This window comes from Procambarus clarkii, chromosome 11 (genome assembly GCF_040958095.1).
Source record: "Procambarus clarkii isolate CNS0578487 chromosome 11, FALCON_Pclarkii_2.0, whole genome shotgun sequence".
Lineage (NCBI taxonomy): Eukaryota > Metazoa > Arthropoda > Malacostraca > Decapoda > Cambaridae > Procambarus > Procambarus clarkii.
In genome coordinates this window covers 25565866-25589219 of record NC_091160.1, presented here as the reverse complement: position 1 = coordinate 25589219, position 23354 = coordinate 25565866, and the positions used below count along the sequence as shown (strand labels likewise).

At 43.1% G+C, this 23354-nt stretch overlaps 2 protein-coding genes across 2 annotated transcripts in view; both read left to right on the top strand.

Annotated features, from left to right (window-relative positions):
• Positions 1-375: 375 nt before the first annotated feature.
• Positions 376-1089, top strand: LOC123758522 (uncharacterized). Its single transcript, XM_045742976.2, has one exon. It carries the CDS (start codon positions 376-378, stop codon positions 1087-1089), a length of 714 nt encoding a protein of 237 aa, XP_045598932.2.
• Positions 1090-15103: 14014 nt separating this feature from the next.
• The window catches only part of LOC138363599 (trichohyalin-like), a 33444-nt gene continuing 25193 nt past the window's right edge, over positions 15104-23354 (top strand). The window contains exons 1-3 of the mRNA XM_069322963.1: positions 15104-15678; positions 17373-17592; positions 17746-17933. Of these exons, the coding sequence (XP_069179064.1) occupies positions 15104-15678; positions 17373-17592; positions 17746-17933 (983 nt within the window). The remainder of the gene's footprint in view (positions 15679-17372; positions 17593-17745; positions 17934-23354) is intronic.

The following is a 23354-nucleotide window of genomic DNA, read 5'->3' as shown; positions in this document are numbered from 1 at the left end:
ACAGTCACACCCTTTGACAACCAGTATGTGTCACACCCTACGACCTGCAGTATGCGCCACACCAAATGTCTAGCAGTGTCACACCCTACGACCAGCAGGATGTGCCACACCCTATGTCTAGCAGTGTCACACCCTACAAAAAGCAGTATGCGCCACACCCTATGCTTAGCAGTGTCACACCCTACGACCAGCAGTATGCGCCACACACTATGTCTAGCAGTGTCACACCCTACGACCAGCAATATGCGCCACACCCTATGCCTAGCAGTGTCACACCCTACAAAAAGCAGTATGCGTTACACCCTATGCCTAGCAATGTCACACCCTACGACCAACAGTATGCGCCACACCCTATACCTAGCAGTGCCACACCCTATGACCAGCAGTGTCACACCCTACAAAAAGCAGTATGCGCCACACCCTATGCCTAGCAGTGTCACACCCTACGACCAGCAGTATGCGCCACACCCAATGTCTAGCAGTGTCACACCCTACGACCTGCAGTATGCGCCACACCCTATGTCTAGCAGTGTCACACCTTACGACCTGCAGTATGCGCCACACCCTATGCCTAGCAGTGTCACACCCAACGACCAGCAGTATGTGCCACACCCTATGCCTAGCAGTGTCACACCCTACGACCTTCAGTATGCGCCACACCCTATGCCTAGCAGTGTCACACCCTACGACCTGCAGTATGCGCCACACCCTATGCCTAGCAGTGTCACACCCTACGACCTGCAGTATGCGCCACACCCTATGCCTAGCAGTGTCACACCCAACGACCAGCAGTATGTGCCACACCCTATGCCTAGCAGTGTCACACCCAACGACCAGCAGTATGCGCCACACCCTATGCCTAGCAGTCTCACACCCTACGACCTGCAGTATGCGCCACACCCTATGCCTAGCAGTGTCACACCCTACGACCTGCAGTATGCGCCACACCCTATGCCTAGCAGTGTCACACCCTACGACCTGCAGTATGCGCCACACCCTATGCCTAGCAGTGTCACACCCTACGACCAGCATTATGAGCCACACCCGATGCCTGGGAGTGTCACACCCTATAATCAGCACTACGTGTAGTATTCAATGATCTGCAACATTGATCCCACTTAAACCGGAAGGATTTTTCCTCTATTTCTTTGATATTGATCTGCTTCCGGTATACCACTTGGGCTGGACGATAGAGCGACGGTCTCTCTTCATGCAGGTTGGCGTTTAGTTCCTGACCGTGAAAGTGGTTGGTCACCATTCCTTAATCCCCCACCCCTCGTCCCTTCCCAAATCCTTATCCTGATCCCCTGTAAGTGCTGTATAGTTCTAATAGCTTGACGGTTTTTCCTGATAGTGTTCTTTCCCCTTCCTCTTCCAGTATTTCAACCATGAAATAAGGTCAACTGTACAAAAACCAAATTCTTGTGCTAAAATTGTATTATTTGAGTCTCAAATTGGATATCGCTAATTGGTTCACCAATTACTTGGGTTGGCTTTTGAAAGCCAGCCGACCTCAAAACTTTGACGACAAGCTGTTCAATCCATCACGAATGAACCATGAATTCAAGTGAATGACATCTAATTTTCATCGCATTTATCACGAAAAGTTCTCGATTCTTTTCTCAATTATGAAGATAAATTATATAAAGACTTCACCGACGCATTTTAAGTGCAAAGTAAAGTATTTATCAGGCGAAAGCGCTTAACTCTTATAAATATAGTTAATCTAAGTTCAAATAATTGCATTACTCTCCATAAAATTATTAAATGGAAAGGACACTATCAGGGGGGGAAAGCGTCTATTCGTTACGGCTATATAGCACTTCGTGAGGATCAGGGATAAGGATTAGGGATAGGATGGGGTTGGGTGGGAAGGGGGGGGGGGGGGCAGGAATTAAACCAATAAATATACTAATAATAATGTGTATCTCTTTGTTTGTGTATGTTTGCACAATAGGAAAGAATATATACGTACCAATATGCTGGCTTCAGGACGGGCGCACCTTGGCCCAGTATGGTGTAAAGATAGGAGGCTTCGTGTTATCATGAAGCCAGTTACTTTCATTAGTCATTCTGAAATCAAATATTAATCCCGGAATCTGTCTCATTTTACTGAATTTCTATATTCCCCCCCCCCCCCCCCCCCATCCACCTTTCCCCCCACTATAAACCACGGCTTTGCACAGCCTGCAAGATTTCAACTCCAACACCTTTCACCCCGACCCTGACTTTTCAACACTCTCCCATGCAATAATGAAATGCAAACAGTCGTAGTTTGCAGAAAATTCCTGTAGGTCAATATGTATTGACTTTGATACTCCGCGCCCCTCTCACACAAATAATTATTACGTTTATGCTTAATGTTATCAAAGCCCAACCCGGCTGGAGAGAACAAAGGTTCGTTTGAGGTGGGAGTATGGTTGACTATTCATACAAATGTATATACACCCTATGTTTAAGGTCTTGTATGATACACATGTTTGTGTGTATGTGTGTGTGAAACGTGCTGGAGACATATATGTTTAGAATGACAAGTGGTGTTTATATTGACTGAAATACTAGGTGGGGTATTATGCTGAGCATGGGTCTCTCAACCAACCGCCCACCCCTCCCACACACCCTCCTCTCTCTGTCACTCCCCACACACACCCATCTCTCTGTCACCACACTCCCCCACCAACACGCCCCTCTCTCTCTCTCTCTCTATCATCCCCTCCTCCACCCACACACCTCTCTCTCTGTCACCCTCCACACACCCGTCTCTCTTTTACCCCTCTCCCACCTACAAACCCCCCCTCCTCTCTTTCTATCACCCCCTCCTCCACCCACACATACCTCTCTCTGTTTCCCCCACACACCTGTCTCTCTTTTACTCCCCCTCTCCCACCGACACACCCCTATCTCTCTCTCTATCACCCTCTCTTTCACCCACACATCCCTCTCTCTGTCACCCCCCCCCCATCCTCATTTAGCTTTCCTATTTCCCCTTTCTTTCCATCTTTCCAGCACTCCCTTCACCACCTTCCCTACCACTCGTCGCCTTCCTTACCCTTTACCATCATCCCTACCCTTCATTACCTTCCCTACCATTCACCACCTTCCCCTACCCAACACTACCTTCCCCTACCCTTCACTACTTTCCCAATCACTAATCAACTTTCCTACCTTTCACCCCCATCTCTACTCCTGACCACTTGCTCTTTATTCCTTTCACAATTTTCACTAAATACCATCCTTACTGAAATTCATATAGTATATTAATTTTGTTTCTGTTTTGTTGTTAAAGATTAGCTACTTGGAACAAAAAGTTCCAAGTAACACGGGCTATGGTGAGCCCGTAGTTTTCTTGTGTTTAATAGAAGTTAATATTATGCTAGATGAATTTTAGGGAGGATATAGTCATTTAATATGCTCTCTATGCTCTCTATCACATTCATCACTCCCTACCCTATTTCACTCTACCCCCCTCTCATATCTATCAATATTCACCTCTTTCTTCCTGTTTTTCTAATAATACCTTCACCACCTTCGATCCAAGATGGATTTTAATGTGGATGTAATTTTTTTGTTTAGCAAGATTGGAAATTAGTGGAATTTGTCATCTGATGTAATGGGATCTTGAGGCTCAACCATAACCCCCCTATGTACTGTTTTAATCCAGACCATTCACCCTGCAAAGTTCGTGAGGTTAGCTCTAAGCGTCTTACACTCTACTTTGGACAAACTTTGTCTCATATAGGTATAGATATAAAACAAAGTGGCTTCATTTGTCTACCCACTAATTGATTTGATGACTGCTGCTGCAATTACTGACTAATCGATGATATGAGAGTGTTAATAGTGGTGATTGTAATAACGTCTTCATTATTAACGCAGACTGATCGATAACATAACTGTGTCGATGTTCCTGTTAACAGGTTACTGGGTTACTTATCTGTGACTGACCGTGCGTGGTTGCTTACGTGCGACTGGTGCCTTATCATACCAGCAGTCCACATTAAGGCCACAGCCATTTTTGACCCGAATACTAACTCGTATCAGCAAATAGGACTGCCAGAGACAATCTTAATTTCAGAAAGCATGTATAATTTAGGGTAATGTGAATGTTATCATTCACATTACTTTTTCTTTATTTTTTTTTTCTTTAATTTCTGAAGAATGTTCTAATATAAGAAGACGGCGATTGACTATGTCATCGTAAGATTCTTGAGCACTATTCAAGTTACGTGACCTTCCACAATCATGAGTTCCGTGAGATGGTCAGCAAGAAGGATGAGTGTGGAAGCGCTCTTAATTCTGGCAAGTGGAGCATCCGACGTTTAAGAAATGGTAATTGTTCTCTCACTGACATAATAACACAGGATAAAAATCCACACTTGTGTATTTGTGAAATTTATATGTTAAGAAATTACCCCGAGTCTTTTTACTCTACTACGAGCTCACCATAGCCCGTGCTACTTGGAACTGCTTGTTCCAAGTAGCGAATCTTTAACAACAACAACAACCGAGTCTTTAGCACTGTCCAGAGTGCTTTGTCAAAGTCTGAGTTTGTTGAATTGAGTAGTCACACACTCACACCTGACAAAGCTCTCAGGAAAATGCTAAAAAGTATGATGTATATACATATAAATTTCACAAATACATAAGTGTGGGTTTTTCCTATCCAACCTATCTTATCATATTTAGGCTTTTATCCTATTTTCATCCTATTTTTATCCTGTTTTCTCATACAAAGAGCCCCGGCTTATTGTCTCAGCAGTTGAGCAAAAAAAACTCGGAAATGGCTGACGTTGGAGAGGCATTTGCAGTGTAAGCATTGGTCAGAAAGACCAATAGTGTAGGGTATAGAGAGATAGAGTGTAGGGACACCTGTGATCTATTCCAATAGAAGGATTGTCAACAGTTGAGTCAATGAGAAGCAAAGGTTGAACATGTGTATCAGCATCAGACTCTCTGACCTGTGAACCAAGTAAATACCTGGATTATAACACTGATTCATACCATATTTTTCAGCTGAGTAAGTACTGATAAACTCACGAACCAATAGAAGACCTATTAGTTAATAGTGCACCTGTAACTACGCCAGACGCATTGATTCGCGGATATTAGAGACAACAGGAGTTGGCTAACTCAAAGGAACTTGCAGTTGTCCTCAGAAACAAGAGTATCAGAGCGAAACCCGCTGATATTATTTGGCAATACAAAAGGTAACATTTTTTGTACGTTAGAAAATTTGGAACCTGGGGTTGGGGGGGTAAGTACCTCCACTCCGTCAGTTCTCTCACTTGCGTCCCTCTCTGACTTGCTTCATTCTCTCACCTGCATCCTTCCCTCACATGTGGGTGAGTGTAGTCAGGTGTATGAGCTATAAACTTTACCTTAGATTGTGGAATCATTCTACAGGTATCGTGTGACAAACATTACAAACAAGTCGGTACGTTTTCTTCATCTATTTCTCAAAATAGTAGTTTATTGATATAATTAGAGATAGAGTTTATCTCAGGTGATACAATAATTAAGTGGTAAATTATACCAATATATTTCCTGGTGCGCTATATTGCGATCTTGGAGCTCATTGGAAGAGTGATCATTAGTGTAATGCAGAATGAGGCGGAACTATAGGGTTATTAATCATTATTCCGTCACTTACAGGTTATCATGATGTTGGTTATCATATTGGTGTAAGGTGTTAACAAGCCAATAATATCAACAACTATTTAGGATCTATTGACATTTGTGACGAATAAAACTTTTTGGGAACTCATCATATTGTGCTTTATCATGTTGTTTGATTTTAACTATGCGTTTATCACCCTTTGTTACAATTACTAGTTTTAACTAGGATTATCCCTCAGGATCATTTGGGAAGGATGCAGCCTAATGAGACAGCTTCAGAAGTGAAATTCCCTACTTCCCTCACTACCTATTCTCTCTCCCCCCCCCCCCTCCTCCATCCAACTCTTTCCTCTCATCTCTCCCATTTTCAGCCGTTTCCCCAGCATCCCATCACTCCAATCTTCCTACCCTATCGCCCCACTCTTGATTACAACTTTGAACAGACGGACATTTCCATTTGTATATACAGACTAGCTGTACCCGCCACGCGTTGCTGTGGTTCATTCTGGTTAAATGGAAAAGATAGAAAAGAGAAAATGCACGTGTCTAATATATTTAATTTCACAATGCTTGTGGATATACAATATTTGTTCTTGTTCCACTGTCTGTGAAAATATAGACATCGTCTGATTGTCGACCCTAGAACACGCAACATATAACTGTCCATGTGAGAAACAATCAGTGTCTAGATCAAAACCACATAATTCTAAAGATTGACCCTGAGCTTTGTTGATGGTGATTGCAAACGCCAATCGAATTGGGAATTACAATCTCTTCAATTGAAATGGCAAATCCGTTGGAATCTTAGGAATGTGAGGAATGAGGACATCTTCACCTATGAAAGGTCCTATCAAGATCGCTGCTTCTACGACGTTGCTGAATAATTTTTTACTGCAAGCCGCGTGCCGTTGCTAAGCTTTGGCTGGTTGATATTTCGTAACATGATAACTGGCACGCCGAATTTTAATTGCAGTATGTGCGGTGGTGGTATCTCTGACAGATCGAGTGAATTAAAAAATTATTATGGATAATTAACCGCTTCATCTGCTTCCACCACAGTGTCGACGGACTTGTATGTGACTGCCTTGCTTTGTATGTTAGACTGAATAATATTGTTAAGTTCTTAGACGTCTTTGTTCTTGGCCTCAAGAATAGCTCGTTCACTCAGCCAATCGTGATTCATATAATTGAATTGAATATTGGGAAATACTTTTTCAACTAATTCTTCTTTTGACGTCACTAAATTGTGGAAGTTATGAGGTAATGAAATGTCCTGATGTCAGATCAACCGGCACGATTCCGTTCCCAATTTCCAGAAATTGATGTCAGAATATGTCAGCTGATGAGTCGTTTTGCAGTTGGACACGCATATTTGTACTTAATTTTAACATCTTTACGTAGCGCCACAAAGTTGAATATTTCAGGCAAGCATTTATTTCATCCGCTGGTGTCGATCGAGGAATTACAGGTAATGTTTGCATGAAATCTCCTGCAAGCAATATTAATGCGTTCCCAAATGGTCTGATGTTTTCACACAAATCTTGCAATGATCAATCAAGAGCCTCGAGGGATTTTTTGTGGGCATTCATCCCAAACAATAAGTTTACATTTCTGCAATACTTTTCACATGCCAGATGCTTTGGAAATGTTGCACGTGGGAGTTTCAATGAACTGCATGGTCAATGGCAATTTCAAAGCCGAAGTAGCAGTTCTTCCACCTGGGAGCAATATCGCAGATATTCCAAACGATGCAAGAGCTAAGGTTAGACCATTTGGGGATCGAAATGCTGCCAATATCAATCAAATTAGAAAGGTTTTACAGTTCCTCCTGGCGCATTTAAGAAGATTTCACCAAACCCATTATTGATAGTTTGAATTATTTGATCGTAAATGCCTTTTCACTCAAGTGTTTGCTTAAGAATATTTGATTGCACATATGACAATAGATCACCCGTGTTGTAATTTTGTTCCCGACGGAATTCTACATTGAACGAAGCAGCAGCAGATAAATTCGGTGATGGCATTCCCAATGGATTGAGAACTTTGTTCGCGATTTCTAAGCACAAATCTTCAATAATTTTCAAAGCTTCGTTGTAGATTTCTGCTGTGAAATTCATGTTCATATTATAATTTTATTTGTGTATTCGACGGACAATATCTTCAGCCATGTGCGATTTGTGTTTCTCCCATACTCTGTTGGAGAAGAAGGAGAACCGGTGGTCAGTATGATGGCAAACAATGCACGAAATTGATTTGGATGTGACGTGTTGGACGTGTATTCATAATGCATACAGCCCAGTGTCGGTCGTTCTCCAATAAATATAGAGCTTGACATGCATTACGGAAAGTGGAATGTGTTTCATCGCTGACAAATCTCAATTGCTGGAAAGACTATGGACCGGGCACATTTACCAACAGCTTGCGAAGAAAGAAGCATTCATCTTGATTGAAATACACAGTGTACAGTCTGCCTATCGTTGTTTGTTTAAATATGCCAGGTAGTCCGTCGACTGGCTCTCCTCGTTTACGTCGTTCAAATGATTTTCTACTGGCATTCTATGTGTAATACGTAGGCACTTCCGAATACAGCAATTATTTCGCAAAGGCGTCATTTTAACATAACGTGAAGAAAGCAGTTAACGTTGTTGCCGGTGAATTCATAGCTGTTTGTTGCACATTTGCAGCTGTGAAATAAACGTGTTGTCCATTTTCTTGTCTTCTAAACAAAACAAAAAATACTTACGAAATATTTCAAACGCCGATCAATCGACACAGCTCAATTTCACCACCAATTGCACTGAAAAATAAGAAGAACAGTAAAAAAAAAAAGAATGGAAAACAATGAAAAAAGAAACTAGCTGTACCCACAAAATTAATGGTATGGTAAAAACACAGCTCAATTCCAACGCAATGTCACACAAAATAATTAAATCAAAATGAAAATAATTTAAAATCTATGAGAATTCAGTATATCAATGCAATCTGAAACACTGAAATTGAATCGTAACATATCTTGTATATCGTATGTTGCTCTTACGTGCAACAGGGAGCACGGTCGGCCGAGCGGACATCACGCGAAACTTGTGATCCTGTGGTCCTGGGTTCGATCCCAGGCGCCGGCGAGAAACAATGGGCAAAGTTTTTCACCCTATGCCCCTGTTACCTAGTAGAAAAAATAGGTACCTGGGTGTTAGTCAGCTGTCACGGGCTGCTTCCTGGGGGTGGAGGCCTGGTCGAGGACCGGGCCGCGGGGACACTAAAAGCCCCGAAATAATCTCAAGATAACCTCAAGATAACAGATGGCGCTGTTTAAAAAAAAAAGTACAAGTTTTTACCTGTCACAGGTGTATCAGCTAAATAGTAGGTATATCAAACATGCGTGTATTCGAAAGGAACGTTGTGTCAAAATTTCAAAGCAATCGGTGTGGAACTTTTGGAGATTACAGTGTGTGTTGCTCATACGTCCTACAGATGGCACTGTTTTTCAAAACAAGCATGTTTTTTCCTGTCACAGGTGAGGCATGTATATAGTAGGTATAAAAAAACATTCGCGTATTCGAATGCAATGTTATGTCAAGATTTCAAAGCAATCGGTACAGAGGTTTCGAAGATTTCCCTCAAGTTAAAAACACACGAAAAACACTGCTTTTCATAAAAAGCATGTTTTTTCCCATCACAGACGTGACATCCGTATAGTATGTATATAAAAACCCGCTCGGATGCGACTGGAACGTTGTGTGAAAATTTCAAGGCAATCGGTGAAGAACATTCGGAAATTAGAGATTTTGAACAAACAAACATTTCCATTTTTATTTATATAGATCGGTTACCTGACTGCCACTGCGTCTCTTTATCCCTCTTTTCATCTTTCTGCCCCTCCCACCCTCTTTTCCACTCTTTACCCGAGTTCATCTTGGGACCTTAGTCTCCATCCCATTGGCGTTTCCCTTCGTCCCTTCCCCCTCTCATCCCCTCCATCTTACTATTTTCTGAAAATGTATTTTTAAGATAATTTATATTTATTTAACAAGGGTTTACCCGGCTGTACCAGGGTCTCTTGCCCCTCTTTCCACCCTTTCTTTTTCTTTCACACTCTTCACCTCTCTTCCTCACTCTTCTGTCGTGTCTGTAAACCCCACTGCATAGCTGGCGGAGTAGAACCTTTCCGAAATCACAGTAAGCCACCTGGCCTACAGACAGTGTGTCTAGGGGGTTATGGAAAATTAAATAAAAAAGACACCAGTTTACTGGGGCACAACTAAACCCATGACAACGTGATAAATATATAGGAGTAATTTGGCATAAGAGTATCTGTGCATAGGAGTAATTTGGTGGAAAGTTACCAACTTATCTCGAGAGTAATTGAAAGGTGGAATGAGGTGTGGACTCAAGAGTACCTCACAGCTCTACGAGAGTACCACTACGGAGCTTTGAGCCCCTATAATAAGGTTCAACTCAAATCAGGAGACCTAGTGTTGATTGTCAGTGATGGAATGGCCTATAGGCAGATTATCTCTATTCACCCAGATCACCAAGACATCCTGAGAGTAGTACGGGTTTTGTGCCGAGGCACTACTACCCTAAAAACATTAGAGAAGTTGGTACCTCTTGAATTAGCAGAACAAGAGTGTTTAACAGACCAACTTCACCTACAGTTTCCGAAAATAACAATTCTGATCCACTGAGCACACGCCCACTTAGAGCCACTGCTCAACAATGTAAACGGAAACTACAAGCCTATTATAGCTCAGACTATGAGCAAATAATTCACCATCCAATTTTGGGTAGTCATGATGATACCGTGTTGTGATGTCTCGTAACAAATCAGTTACAAGTCACAATGACCCAGAACATTCACCTCATGGTGTATTCTCAGTTACCTTGAATTGTATGATTTAATCATTAATTTGTTTGTGTAGGCTATCAACTATATCATTATTCCATCTAGAGAATCTATGAGTTTACAAAACTTTAAGACTTAGCAACAAAACCATTACACGTCATCGCGACACCAGTCATTGAGAACATTGTAGGCTTTAGTAGTTATTAACTTTAGATGATTTATCATTCAATGTTCTACATTTAACTTTAATTTCTTTTATAAGACTTAGAGTCTTATCTGTCTTTGACAAATACGGGACATCCGTTAAGTGTGTACTAACATACTAACATTAAATTAACTTCGGGATAGGTACGTCAATACTCAATATTGAACTGCGACTCGAGTTTCCCCCCCCCCCCCCAGAGTTATGTTGGAAATTCCCAACACTGATACATTACTATTGTATCATAATACATCAATATTGTATGCTAAATACAGTAACTATTAACTCTACTAACTAAAGTGCTAACATAAATTAATATTTCTTTATCTGTGCATTTATTGGTGAAATTCTCACGACATCGAGAGGCAGGATTGCGCCAGAGAATGTCTATCTAAACATATTTATTACCAATATGTTAGAGAATTGAATATGGTTCTCTAATTTTATCAGTATTCCATACAATAATTAACTATGGATAACTCCTAATGATCCAACAACCGAGAGTTATTAACTAAGATTATCACTAAATAACAGTTTTATCTGTTACATACGAGCGCTATGGAGGAAATAGAAATTCTCTCCATTTTTCGATTAACACCATTTAACGAGAATATAGATATTATTTAATTCCCTACAATTGCAACTCTGTTCTCATTAACGCATTACGTAAAGTTATTACGCGAAAAGAATCTTCTGTCCGTTACTAAATTCTATTGCGAATGCGTGAGGGGGGTATTGAGGGAGACGGAGGCGTAGAGACGCCATTTTCACTTGCACTTCGGATTCGAGCTGACTAGCGACGCCATCAAAGGACAACGTGCGTCCAGGGAGAGTCGAATTTCCATCAATTCTACGATAGGCCCTTGCAGTTTATCGGCCTAGGAGCGTGCAATTGCTCCAGTAGAAATCTAAGAATTGCTTCGGTGGACAACCAACAGGTTAAGTGCTCCATTATTATTTATATTATGAGATCTCTGTATAATTTTTACTGTGCACTATCCATCGTCACGCCACATGACCTCCCCAAACAACAAGTATGTCCACAAGGAATTAATTCTATTCCTTCTATTGAATAGTGATGACACAGGATATTTGGTCTAAATAATTTGTACATTTAATTGGAATTTCAGCTTGTGTTGAAAGCGGCCGTGGTCTTCTCACTTTCCCACGCCACGCTCGGGCACACGTGTTACACTAAGTACCAGATGACGCCATCACAACTTTACCTCTCCGTTCACTATCACAGCTAAGTAGCTGAATCCTATTTAAGTCAGTTTTCTTTCATTAAGTGACGTTGATAATTAATCACCAGTCAGGAATATCTCGTTTATATGATTTGAGATAGCTAATGCAATTTGATAGCCTCGTGAAATTTAAATGAGAATGATTTCTTGTTTAACCATCATATAATATTCTTGTTACTAACCAATTTATTTAATGTTTATTTGTATATAACTTAGTAAGAATTATTTATTTTATTCGAGGAAGAACCAGCCTCGATGAAGCGTACTGGGAGTATTTTACTTCTGGTATTAACCCCCCATTTTGTGAAGGACGGAAAGTTTATTTGCGAACATTAATTTAATGTACAGTCCATTAAGGTTTAAAGAATAACTCTTATTAGTGCCATTATCCATAGGCACTGGTATTTCAGTCCTTATCTATTATTCCTTTATCTATTTCCCTTTTCAGTAAAAATAGGGTGGTCCTTCGATTAATTTAAATTGATCTATTAATTAAACATCAATCCATAAATAGAGTAAGCTTTCTTCCCAACAGGACATAAGCTGCTTTTGTTGATGCATGCAATACCCTATGAAATATCCTATGTTATGACATTCATCCACTTGTTTCATTCAATTATTCTGTACAACCTCACCCAAAGAGAATTTATGTCTATTCAAAAGCATGGTAAATTTGTCTTTGAAAATATAACGAATGACTTTGCGAAGAAATATTGAAAGGGTTCGTGTTAGAATCATTAATTTTACCCTGCCGGTCATATTCAACAACATATGTTTGCAAGAAAGACTGCTACCAAATACGTCTAATTCATATGTTTGCATTAAATATATAGAATATATATAATTAATATAATTATTACCGTGGGTAGTGCAAAACATCTGGTTACGCAAGATGAAAGTGGCAAGGTGACAGAATTCCTTAACCAAATTGTTTCCCTTCGAAAAGATTTCTTCTATTTGGTGATTTCAATCAAGGGATTGCATCCGTTGCCTTTGTGCATTGGTAGCGCAGCTGAAATGTCTTTCGGGTGAACCACGACAAGAGAAGATGTATCTGAAATGAGGTTTACCCTTGTCCATTTGAGTATATTAAGACAGTGCAGTCGACGAGTTACAATAACGTAGCTGAAGATAGAATAGCCAAAGACACACAAGAACATAAAGAAACGACAACGTTTCGGTCCGTCCTGGACCATTTTCAAGTCACATACGACTTGATAATGGTCCAGAACGGACCGAAACGTCCTCGTTTCTTCATCTTCTGGGGTGTGGTTTGGTCATCATATTACGGCAGTGTTCATAATGTATATTTTCTTGCACTACTTGCAGGACTCTTACTTGATTACCTCAAGACCATGTACCATAACAATGACTACAGTAATACAGCAGGAAAAAAATAACTGCTGGGTTAAATTCCCAGATATTGGGTGAGTTTGTACTCACTCGTTTGCAAACAGACTACAACCATACAATACACTCATATACCAGTTGCCCTGGATCCCAACTCTTAGCTTCTATGAAACTCAACTCTAAGCGGCCCTGGAATCAAACTCCTAGGTGCACTGGAATACAACTTCCAGCTCCCTAGAACCTAACTCCCAACTGCCCTGGATCAAAATTCCCAGCGGTTCTGGAACTCAACTCTCAGCTACCCTGGAACTCAACTTCCACCCTCTCTGGAGCACAATTCCCAGCCGCCCTATAGCACAGTTCCCAGCTGCCCTGGAGCACAATTCCCAGCTGCCCTGGAACATAGCTCCCAGCTGCTTTGGAACATAACTCCCAGCTGCCCTGAAACCCCACTCCCAGCTGCCCTGAAACCCCACTCCCAGCTGCCCTGGAACACTGTTATGGACCCGAGCCCAGCGTCGTAGCACGGAGCAGTGACGTCCACGCCATCTGTGGGTCAGCTCCCGAAACCCCCTCCAAATGGACGACGCCATCTAGTGAGGACGAGATATACCGGCCACAGGGGCTGGTTTCCCGTCTTAATCAGCTTGTAACGTAGCCGTTGCTGACCTCTGGTGAGGTGACGCTTAGACAGCAACGCCATCTATGGAGTGGATAGGTGGGCTTTTGTGTCTAAGCCTGTAAGTGAGGTGCCCTAGGGTGTCCCTAGTACTGATGACGTGTCTGATTACAGAGTCGACCTGGGACTGCTGGATTGGACGATGGGCAGTCTACCCAAGGCACCCAAAGTCTCTCCTCGTGTTTGCTGAAGAAGCTGTGAGTTGCTCCTGGACGAACACTACTAAGAGTGTTAGCCTGCCTGTGACGTGGCAGAGTTGAGGAATCGTCGTACCCGGGGGTTGACTGGTGAAAGAGACTAGCCACTGTGGTGAGGAGAGTGATCTGTGGAATCACACGTGGCTCCTGCCTAGGGCTCGCAACCCTAGTATCGGTCGTGGAGTGGCCTACGCAGCAGAGCTGATTGGAACCTGCCAGCTACAGGTTGGATTAGTGGTTGAAGGCCTCCACGACGGTGCACCCAGTGGGACTGTGATTTGGCTGGCCTGTGGCCAGGGTAGATTCGCCTAGAGAATCTAAGGATTCATCGTGAGGCCACGAGAAGAGAACCAGGGCTACTCATCTTGAGTACCGTGGAACGTTCCGCGTCTTCAGAGGAAGACGATTCTGCACATTGAATATTTATACCCCCCGTGTGACAGTATAGATATTTATTTATTGGTGGTGGTAATTATATATTTAATTTAGTGTATTTGTATCCCTTCCCCTTTAATTTACTTGCGTTACAGAACACACCCCTTGAGAGCCACTACTAACTTGGGGCCGGATACCCAAACTCTTATAACATCAGAGAAGAACCCCCAGTTGCGACCCAATAGGGCCGTAACATAATTGGCATCCCCAGCGGGATCCGACCCCTTGTCAAGTATGTTTGACAGGGGTGGCGAAGTGGCGCAATCCCTGTAAATAATTCCCCCTGTGTGTGACTATTTGGACGTTATACGCCCTGTGCGGTGCTCGGAGTGATTCAGTGGAATATTATAGAGTGCGGTGCTCGCTGTGATTAAGTGCAATATTGCGTAGTGCGGTGCCCGGTGTAATTACGTGCAATATTGGCAAAGTGCGGTGTTAGGTGCGATAAAGTACAATATTGACGTAGAACAGTACTTGGTGTGTTAAGTGCTAACGTGAAAGTGGTGTGTTAAGTGCTAGTGTTCCATCTAAGTGACAATGGCAGAAAAAGCAACCATCAACGATCTGGACTATGTTCAGGCCTTTCTGAACAAGGAGGACTGTCTTGCCAGATTAAAATATCTGGGAAAACAGGAACTCGTGTTAGTGATTGCCTTTCTGGAGATCAAAATACGTGCAAGTGATTCCCGTGTGGAGATCTTGTCAAAGGTTCACAAACACTTGAAGGCCGAGGAGAAAAAGGAAAGCGAGGCACATAGTATAAAGGAAGGTGAGGAGATAGCTTCCACTGAAAAGGAAGGTAAGGGTAGTGATGTCGAAAGTGGTGAGAATGAGCTGGATATAAGTTTACTTACTGTGAAAATGCGTGAACTAGAGATCCACTGTGAAATAGAATGGAAAAAGCTAGAAATCGCTAAAGAGAGAGAAGAGAGAGCGAGAGAGAGAGAAGATAAGAAATTAGAAATGGAAAGAGAGAGACTAGAAAAAGAATTGGAGATGAGGCGTTTAGAATTAGAACGAGAAAGAGAAAGAGAAAGACAAGAGCGAGGAAAGGAACGAGAAAGAGAAGAGAAACGAGAGAGAGAAGAACGAGAAAGAGAAGATCGTGATAGGCAAGAACGACGAGACAGAGAAGAAAAAGAGAGACAACATGAGCTAGAAGTATTGCGATTAGGTGGTTGGAGGCAAACAACGGACACAAGTCTTTTCGATCCGGTAAGGAACATCAAGATGGTCCCGAAGTTCAATGAGAAGGAAGTTTCAAAGCTTCGAGAAAGTCGCAGCCTCTTTGGAGTGGCCAAAGGAGAATTGGGCCATCATGATACAGTCCGTCTTGACTGGGAAGGCCCAAATCGCCTACTCCACGTTGTCCCTTGATGACTCCGGCGATTTCGACAAGGTGAAGAAGGTAGTGCTCGTGGCGTACCAATTGGTACCTGAGGCTTACAGGCAGAAGTTCAGGAACCTGAAAAAGACCTCAGAGCACACGTTCACCGAATTCGCCACAATCAAGGAGCGGCTGTTCCAGGAATGGTGTGCTTCTTGGAAGGTGGAGACCAAAGAAGACCTCGAGCAGCTCATACTGTTAGAGGACTTCAAAGACTGTCTGTCTGGAGACCTGAAGACGTACTTAGAAGAGCAGCAGGTAGAGACCTTACGTGCGGCAGCCACCATGGCTGAAGAGTACATCTTAAAGCATAGGCCTTCTGCTAGGTATGTCCCGAGGAATTACCCACGCCGGTTTGACAAACCTCATCAGGAAGAGGAGAGACCCGTCCCACAAAGCGCTGTGAAGACGCCCCCAAGTAGCCCTCGAAGGACTAGTCCTAACAGTCCGAAACACCGGAGTCCGAGGAGGAATATGGTGTGTTGGACTTGTGGGCAGAAAGGGCATGTAGCTGCTATGTGCCGAGGCAGAAGAGGTAGCGGCCCACGTAGGGAGGTGATGTTAATGAGCTGTGTGACACCACCAGAAGGAAGCCAGTCTATGACTAATCAGGAAGAACCAAGATTGTTTTCCCCTCACACTTCAAGCGGGTATGTATCGAGTGATCATACTGGCAGATCAGTTGTAGTGCTCAGAGATAGTGGAGCAGCCCAGTCCCTGATCGTGAGAAACTCGTTACCCGAGGGAGTGAGTGTGGATGGGAGACAAAAGGTTGTCCTGGTTGGGTTTCCTAGGACGCAGTATGTCGCCCCCTTAGTGCCAGTACATCTAGACTCGCCTTACTTCAGCGGCACATGTGCGTTGGCAGTAGTCGATACCCTACCTATAGCTGGGATTGACGTGATACTAGCCAACGACTTGGTGACAGATTGGAGCAACAATCATCCCAAGATTGTGGACGAGTCAGCTGGAACAGCAAGGTCCGAAGTAACGGCAGGCATTGGTAATATCCAGGTACGGACAGACCCGGAATTAAATATGTTTAATCCTTCCTCTCACCCACAGATCGACAGCATTATAGCAGAGTCTCCTGATTCTTCTCCCGACGAGGAACATGAGGTTAAGGAGGCAGAAGCAACGGAGCAAGAAGAGAGGCCTAGTGTACAAGCACCCACGGATACACAAGAGTCTGGAGTGAAGGCGGACGAGTACTTGCGGTATGGCAAGGTACAGCATTCATTCAACCCGCCAAAGATTACCCAGACGTTAGAAGGTATGTGCGAAGGTTTTAGTGCCCTCTTCGGTCCAAACCATGCTAATGGTTATAGCCGGCTATGGACATTACAGGCTCAGGAAGCTTATCCCTCAGTTAACCAAATGTTTCCTAGCGGTATTTTTTGTTCTTACGTGTGTTCTCAGTAAGGATCAGTGGACGACCCGACAGATGATGGCTCCCATGAACATCGCGAAGGGATCCCAAGGATTGGAGGTTTGCATTGCAAGTGTTGCAGTCAAAGGAGGGACCTGGAAGGTGATGATAGATACAGGAGGTATAAGAAATGACATTATCAGTGACTGCTTCCGACAGGTTGACAACCCCCGCATGATTGTTGAGCCTGGAGGTAGCGTTCTGCGGAACGTTGGTCGACCTGACGGTGGTAGAGCGGACACCATCTTCAATGTACGAACAGCCCTGTGGAGACTAGGTGTGGACCTAGTAGTGGCGTATGCTGTAAGTACTGACTTACCCACTGTCGCTGTCACTCTAAATTATCAGACCCCTGTATTTCAGGTTCCCGACTCCCTGAAGGACTACCGGACCGGTACCAGGAATGCCGTCTGTGACCAGCCATCATCACAGGAAACAGCCATCATCACATCTTCCAACAGGGAAGTGTCGATTCACCCCAGATCGAGTCTATACCAATCCTTACTCGAGACATGTGAGATTATGCCCCTGCTTGACATCTCAGTGAAGGTGTGAGAAGTCACATCAAGCAGGGCATTGCCTTCCATCTGCAAGTTTCCTTCATGCCAGAGTTTCCCGTTCGGACAGTTTTTCGGACAAGACATCCTCGCCACTCCAGTTCATAGATGTGAGTCTGTTTTGAGTAGTATCCATGCACTAATTTTTTTTTTTTTATAGAAACCCAAACCAAATTCTTTTTGGTGGGGAGGTGTTACGGACCCGAGCCCAGCGTCGTAGCACGGAGCAGTGACGTCCACACCATCTCTGGGTCAGCTCCTGAAACCCCCTCCAAATGGACGACGCCATCTAGTGAGGACGAGATATACCGGCCACAGGGGCTGGTTTCCCGTCTTAATCAGCTCATAACGTAGCCGTTGCTGACCTCTGGTGAGGTGACGCTTAGACAGCAACGCCATCTATGGAGTGGATAGGTGGGCGTTTGTGTCTAAGCCTGTAAGTGAGGTGCCCTAGGGTGTCCCTAGTACTGATGACGTGTCTGATTACAGAGTCGACCTGGGACTGCTGGATTGGACGATGGGCAGTCTACCCAAGGCAGCCAAAGTCTCTCCACGTGTTTGCTGAAGAAGCTGTGAGTTGCTCCAGGACGAACACTGCTGAGAGTGTTAGCCTGCCTGTGACGTGGCAGAGTTGAGGAATCGTCGTACCCGGGGGTTGACTGGTGAAAGAGACTAGCCACTGTGGTGAGGAGAGTGATCTGTGGAATCACAATCACACGAGGCTCCTGCATAGGGCTCGCAACCCTAGTATCGGTCGTAGAGTGGCCTACGCAGCGGAGCTGATTGGAACCTGCCAGCTACAGGCTGGATTAGTGGTTGAAGGCCTCCACGACGGTGCACCCAGTGGGACTGTAATTTGGCTGGCCTATGGCCAGGGTAGATTTGCCTAGAGAATCTAAGGATTCATCGTGAGGCCACGAGAAGAGAACCAGGGCTACTCATCTTGAGCACCGTGGAATGTTCCGCGTCTTCAGAGGAAGACGATTCTGCACATTGAATATTTATAGCCCCCGTGTGACAGTATAGATATTTATTTATTGGTGGTGGTAATTATATATTTAATTTAGTGTATTTGTATCCCTTCCCCTTTAATTTACTTGCATTACGGAACACACCCCTTGAAAGCCACTACTAACTTGGGGCCGGATACCCAAACTCTTATAACGTCAGAGAAGAACCCCAGTTGCAACCCAATAGGGCCGTAACAAACACAACTCCCAGCTGCCCTGGACCACAACTCCCAGCTGCCCTGGAGCACAACTCCCAGCTGCCCTGGAACACAACTCCCAGCTGCCCTGGAACACAAGTCTCAGCTGCCCTGGAACACAACTCCCAGCTGCCCTGGAACACAACTCCCAGTTGCCCTGGAACACAACTCCCAGCTGCCCTGGAACACAACTCCCAGCTGCCCTGGAACACAAGTCTCAGCTGCCCTGGAACACAAGTCTCAGCTGCCCTGGAACACAACTCCCAGCTGCCCTGGAACACAACTCCCAGTTGCCCTGGAACACAACTCCCAGCTGCCCTGGAACACAACTCCCAGTTGCCCTGGAACACAACTCCCAGCTGCCCTGGAACACAAGTCTCAGCTGCCCTGGAACACAACTCCCAGCTGCCCTGGAACACAACTCCCAGTTGCCCTGGCGTCGCTATTTTGAACTCTCATTTTGAACCGTCGTAAATGAGCATGAAGTCCCTCGGCTCTAGGTGTAGGAGGGGAGAGAAGAGCGGAGACGGGAGGAAAAGAAGTAGCGAGCAGAGGAAGAAAAAGAGCGGAGATGGGAGGAGAAGAGGTGGCGAGCAAGGGAGGGGGAAGAGGTAGCGAGCAGGGAAAGGGGAAGAACAAAGAGGGGAGCGGAGGAGATAGCGAGCAGAGGAAGAGACGTCATACTGGCGTCTGAACAGTGTTGTTATTTTAAACCAAAATTTTGTTAATGATTTCTCAAACCAGTTGAAAGTGCTGAGTAAATGTGGTAAATAATTGCTGTGAATGATAAACAGTTTCAATTTCGTATCTAATTTTTTCCCCAAAAAAATTGCATGAAATTTGCAATAAAAAATGGGAATTTGGAAGAGTGAAAACTTTTTTAATCAACGTACTGACATGGCAGCTCCTTGAACAGTCTGGATAATCTTAGTATTTTTTGCAGTGAACATTTTTTAAAACATACTTTTGACTACTAAAGACTTTTGTGTGATTTTTGTAAGTCTTATATAATGCTTCTTATTCAATCTGAAACATCACTGGAGCATTCTCTCCCTTGCATGGTCAGTCTGAATTGTTAGCTGAAAATTATGTCCTAGTAAGGTCAATATATGAACATTATACGAAATTAGCAACTTTGAAAGATCATTTAGGTTCATTGGGGAAGCATTTTCACTCTGGGAAGGTCATTCCTGAGTGTCGAGGATCATTCATACCTTGATTGAAATATGAAGAAATATGGGAGTCGTTTCACCCCTTGCATAGTCAACATTGGACATTACATGAGCATTTTCATGCACGTAAATTCAGTAGGGAATTTTTTTTAGCATTCTTTTCTTGGAATGTCAGACTGGAGCATTAGTGATAATTCTCGCCTTTCGATGATCACTCAGGAGCTCTAGGGGAACATTTTCTTAATTGAAAGTCAATTTGGAGTATTTGCGGACCAGTTATACCCTTAGTAAGTAAATCTAGATCTAGGAAGTGTATTCTCATCTATGTAATGTTTGAGTCGATCATTTTAATTGCATTCACAATCTTCTCTGGATTAGCCTTGAAAATTTACATCGTTGAAAGTCAGCCTGATGCAGCAATGTAGCATTCACCACTTTAAAAGGTCAGACTGAAGAAGTAGTGGATTATTTTCATCCCTGGAAATCAGGCTAGACCACAAGTCTAGTATCCTCCTCACCATTGAAAGTGAATCTGAAGCATTTGTTTGAAATATTCTCACCATTGGAAGGTGAGGCTGTGTAATTAGTAGATCATTCTCTCACTGAGTTCTGTCTGGAGCTCTAGTGGAGCACTTTCTCTCTTCGTAGTTTGTTGGGATTAATAATGAAGTCATCCTTGAAAGTCAGTTTGGAGTATTAGCTGAGTTTTGTCACCCAAGAGAATTCAGTTTGAAGCTTTAATGAAGAATTATGACTTCTAGAGTTTAGTAATAAGCATTAATGAAACAAATTTGTAATGACGATCGAAGCATTAATTGAGCTAATTCCTCATTGAAGTCCATCGGGAACGTTATTGGACCATTTTCATTGTAGGAATTGGTGTTGGAGTATTAGTGAACAGTTTTCACCCTTAAATGTTCCCTTATATGGAACGTTTAAACCCTCAGAATACTTAGAATAGAAACTATAGAATTAAAAGTAAATTTGCACAAACGGAAGTCCGTCTGGAATATTTGTGGAATACCCTCGACCTTCAAAGTAACTGTGAAAAACTATTGAAGCATTTGTTCTCTTGCAAATCAATCAAAAGCATCAGTGGAACATTATGCCACTTGATTGTCAGTTAGAGGATTTGGTGAGCATTCTCACTAGTGAAAGTCAGTCTGCAGTACTAGTGGAATTTTTTCCCCCATGCTTTGAAATAGCCTGCATTTCAGGATTGTATTACAGGGCTGAATCACTTGACGGGATCAATGAATTAAACGACTGGACTGGATTACTGGTCTAAATCACTACACTGAATAAAGGGACTAGATCACCGAACTGAATCACTGAATCCAGTTAGAGGACTGGATTTATGGATTGGTTCACTGGGTTGTATCAATCAATTGGATACTTTGATTGGAACACTCAATTGAATTTCCAGGACAGGAATTTCTTAGACTGTATTCTAAGCTGCAATAACTCATTATATATACTTGTTACCCAACAAATAATCATCAGGAGACTGAATGGTAGTTAAGCTTGCCAATCTCTTTTTTTTAATTACTTTATGCTGTAAATGCACGTTTCACTTGCTTGACGCTCAAGACAATATTTTTTTAGATATGTTTTTGTGTTAAGTTGATTGTGTACCAGAAAAAAAAACAATGCCCAGCTTTCTAAAATCAATGTATTCCGATTTCGGTACCATGTAATAGTGATACAATGGTTCATAGAATCTATAAAACTAATTGAGGAATGATTAACAAATTTTGTAATCATCACAAGGCTAATGTAGAAGTAATTAAAATGTTTTACAACAGAAAAAAACGAGCTACTGGCCAGTTAGAGAGTGTACACTTGCATCTGTAAAATACAGCAACGAGTGGGCCAGCCATAGGCTAAGGGCTCGTGCAGGAATATTCCTGCTCCCCTAAAAAAAAAAACATACAGATAGCAATGCAATAAATGAAAAACTATTTTCTGGCACTGTGTCAGCAATAATACTAATAGTAATAATAATGTTTAAATAAACAATAATATACAATTTCAAGAAGGAATAAACAAACATGCAGGGAATAGTCCCAATAAACTACAGACAGCCAAAACCACAATCTACACAGGGTAGGATAAAGGCAGGGAAAGGTGACAGGGAAGGTAAGGATAAACTGTTTACCACAGGTGGTATGCGAACAAGTGGACACAGGTGGAGACTGAGTACCCAAATGAGCCACGGGGACGTTAGAATGAACTTTTTCAGTGTCAAAGTTGTTAACAGGTGGAATATATTAAGCAGTGATATGGTTGAGGCTGTTTCTATACACAGTTTCAAATGTAGATATGATAGAGCCCAGTAGGCTCAGGAATCTGTACACCAGTTGATTGACAGATGAGATGCGGGACCAAAGAGCCAAAGCTCAACACCCGCAAGCACAACTAGGTGGGTACACACAGTAAAAGAATTGAATGTGACGAAGTCAATAAATAATCACAATAGTCAAAATGGTTATACCCATCCGTAGTTAACTAGGCAAGACCTGGAGATGACTTGGGAATGTGTGTGTGTTTACCTGGTTGATACCTGGTTGATGGGGTTCTGGGAGTTCTTCTACTCCCCAAGCCCGGCCCGAGGCCAGGCTCGACTTGTGAGAGTTTGGTCCACCAGGCTGTTGCTTGGAGCGGCCCGCAGGCCCACATACCCACCACAGCCCGGTTGGTCCGGCACTCCTTGGAGGAATAAATCTAGTTTCCTCTTGAAAATGTCCACGGTTGTTCCGGCAATATTTCTTCTGCTTGCTGGGAGGACGATGAACAACCGCGGACCTCTGATGTTTATACAGTGTTCTCTGATTGTGCTTATGGCACCTCTGCTCTTCACTGGTACTATTCTACATTTTCTTCCATGTCGTTCACTCCAGTACGTTGTTATTTTACTGTGTAGATTTGGTACTTGGCCCTCCAGTATCTTCCAGGTGTATATTATTTGATATCTCTCTCGTCTTCTTTCTAGTGAGTACATTTGGAGGGCTTTGAGACGATCCCAATAATTTAGGT

Excerpts from the sequence above, each read along its gene's own strand:
- LOC123758522 (XM_045742976.2), top strand. The coding sequence starts at position 376 with ATGACCAGCAGTGTCACACCCTACAAAAAGCAGTATGCGCCACACCCT.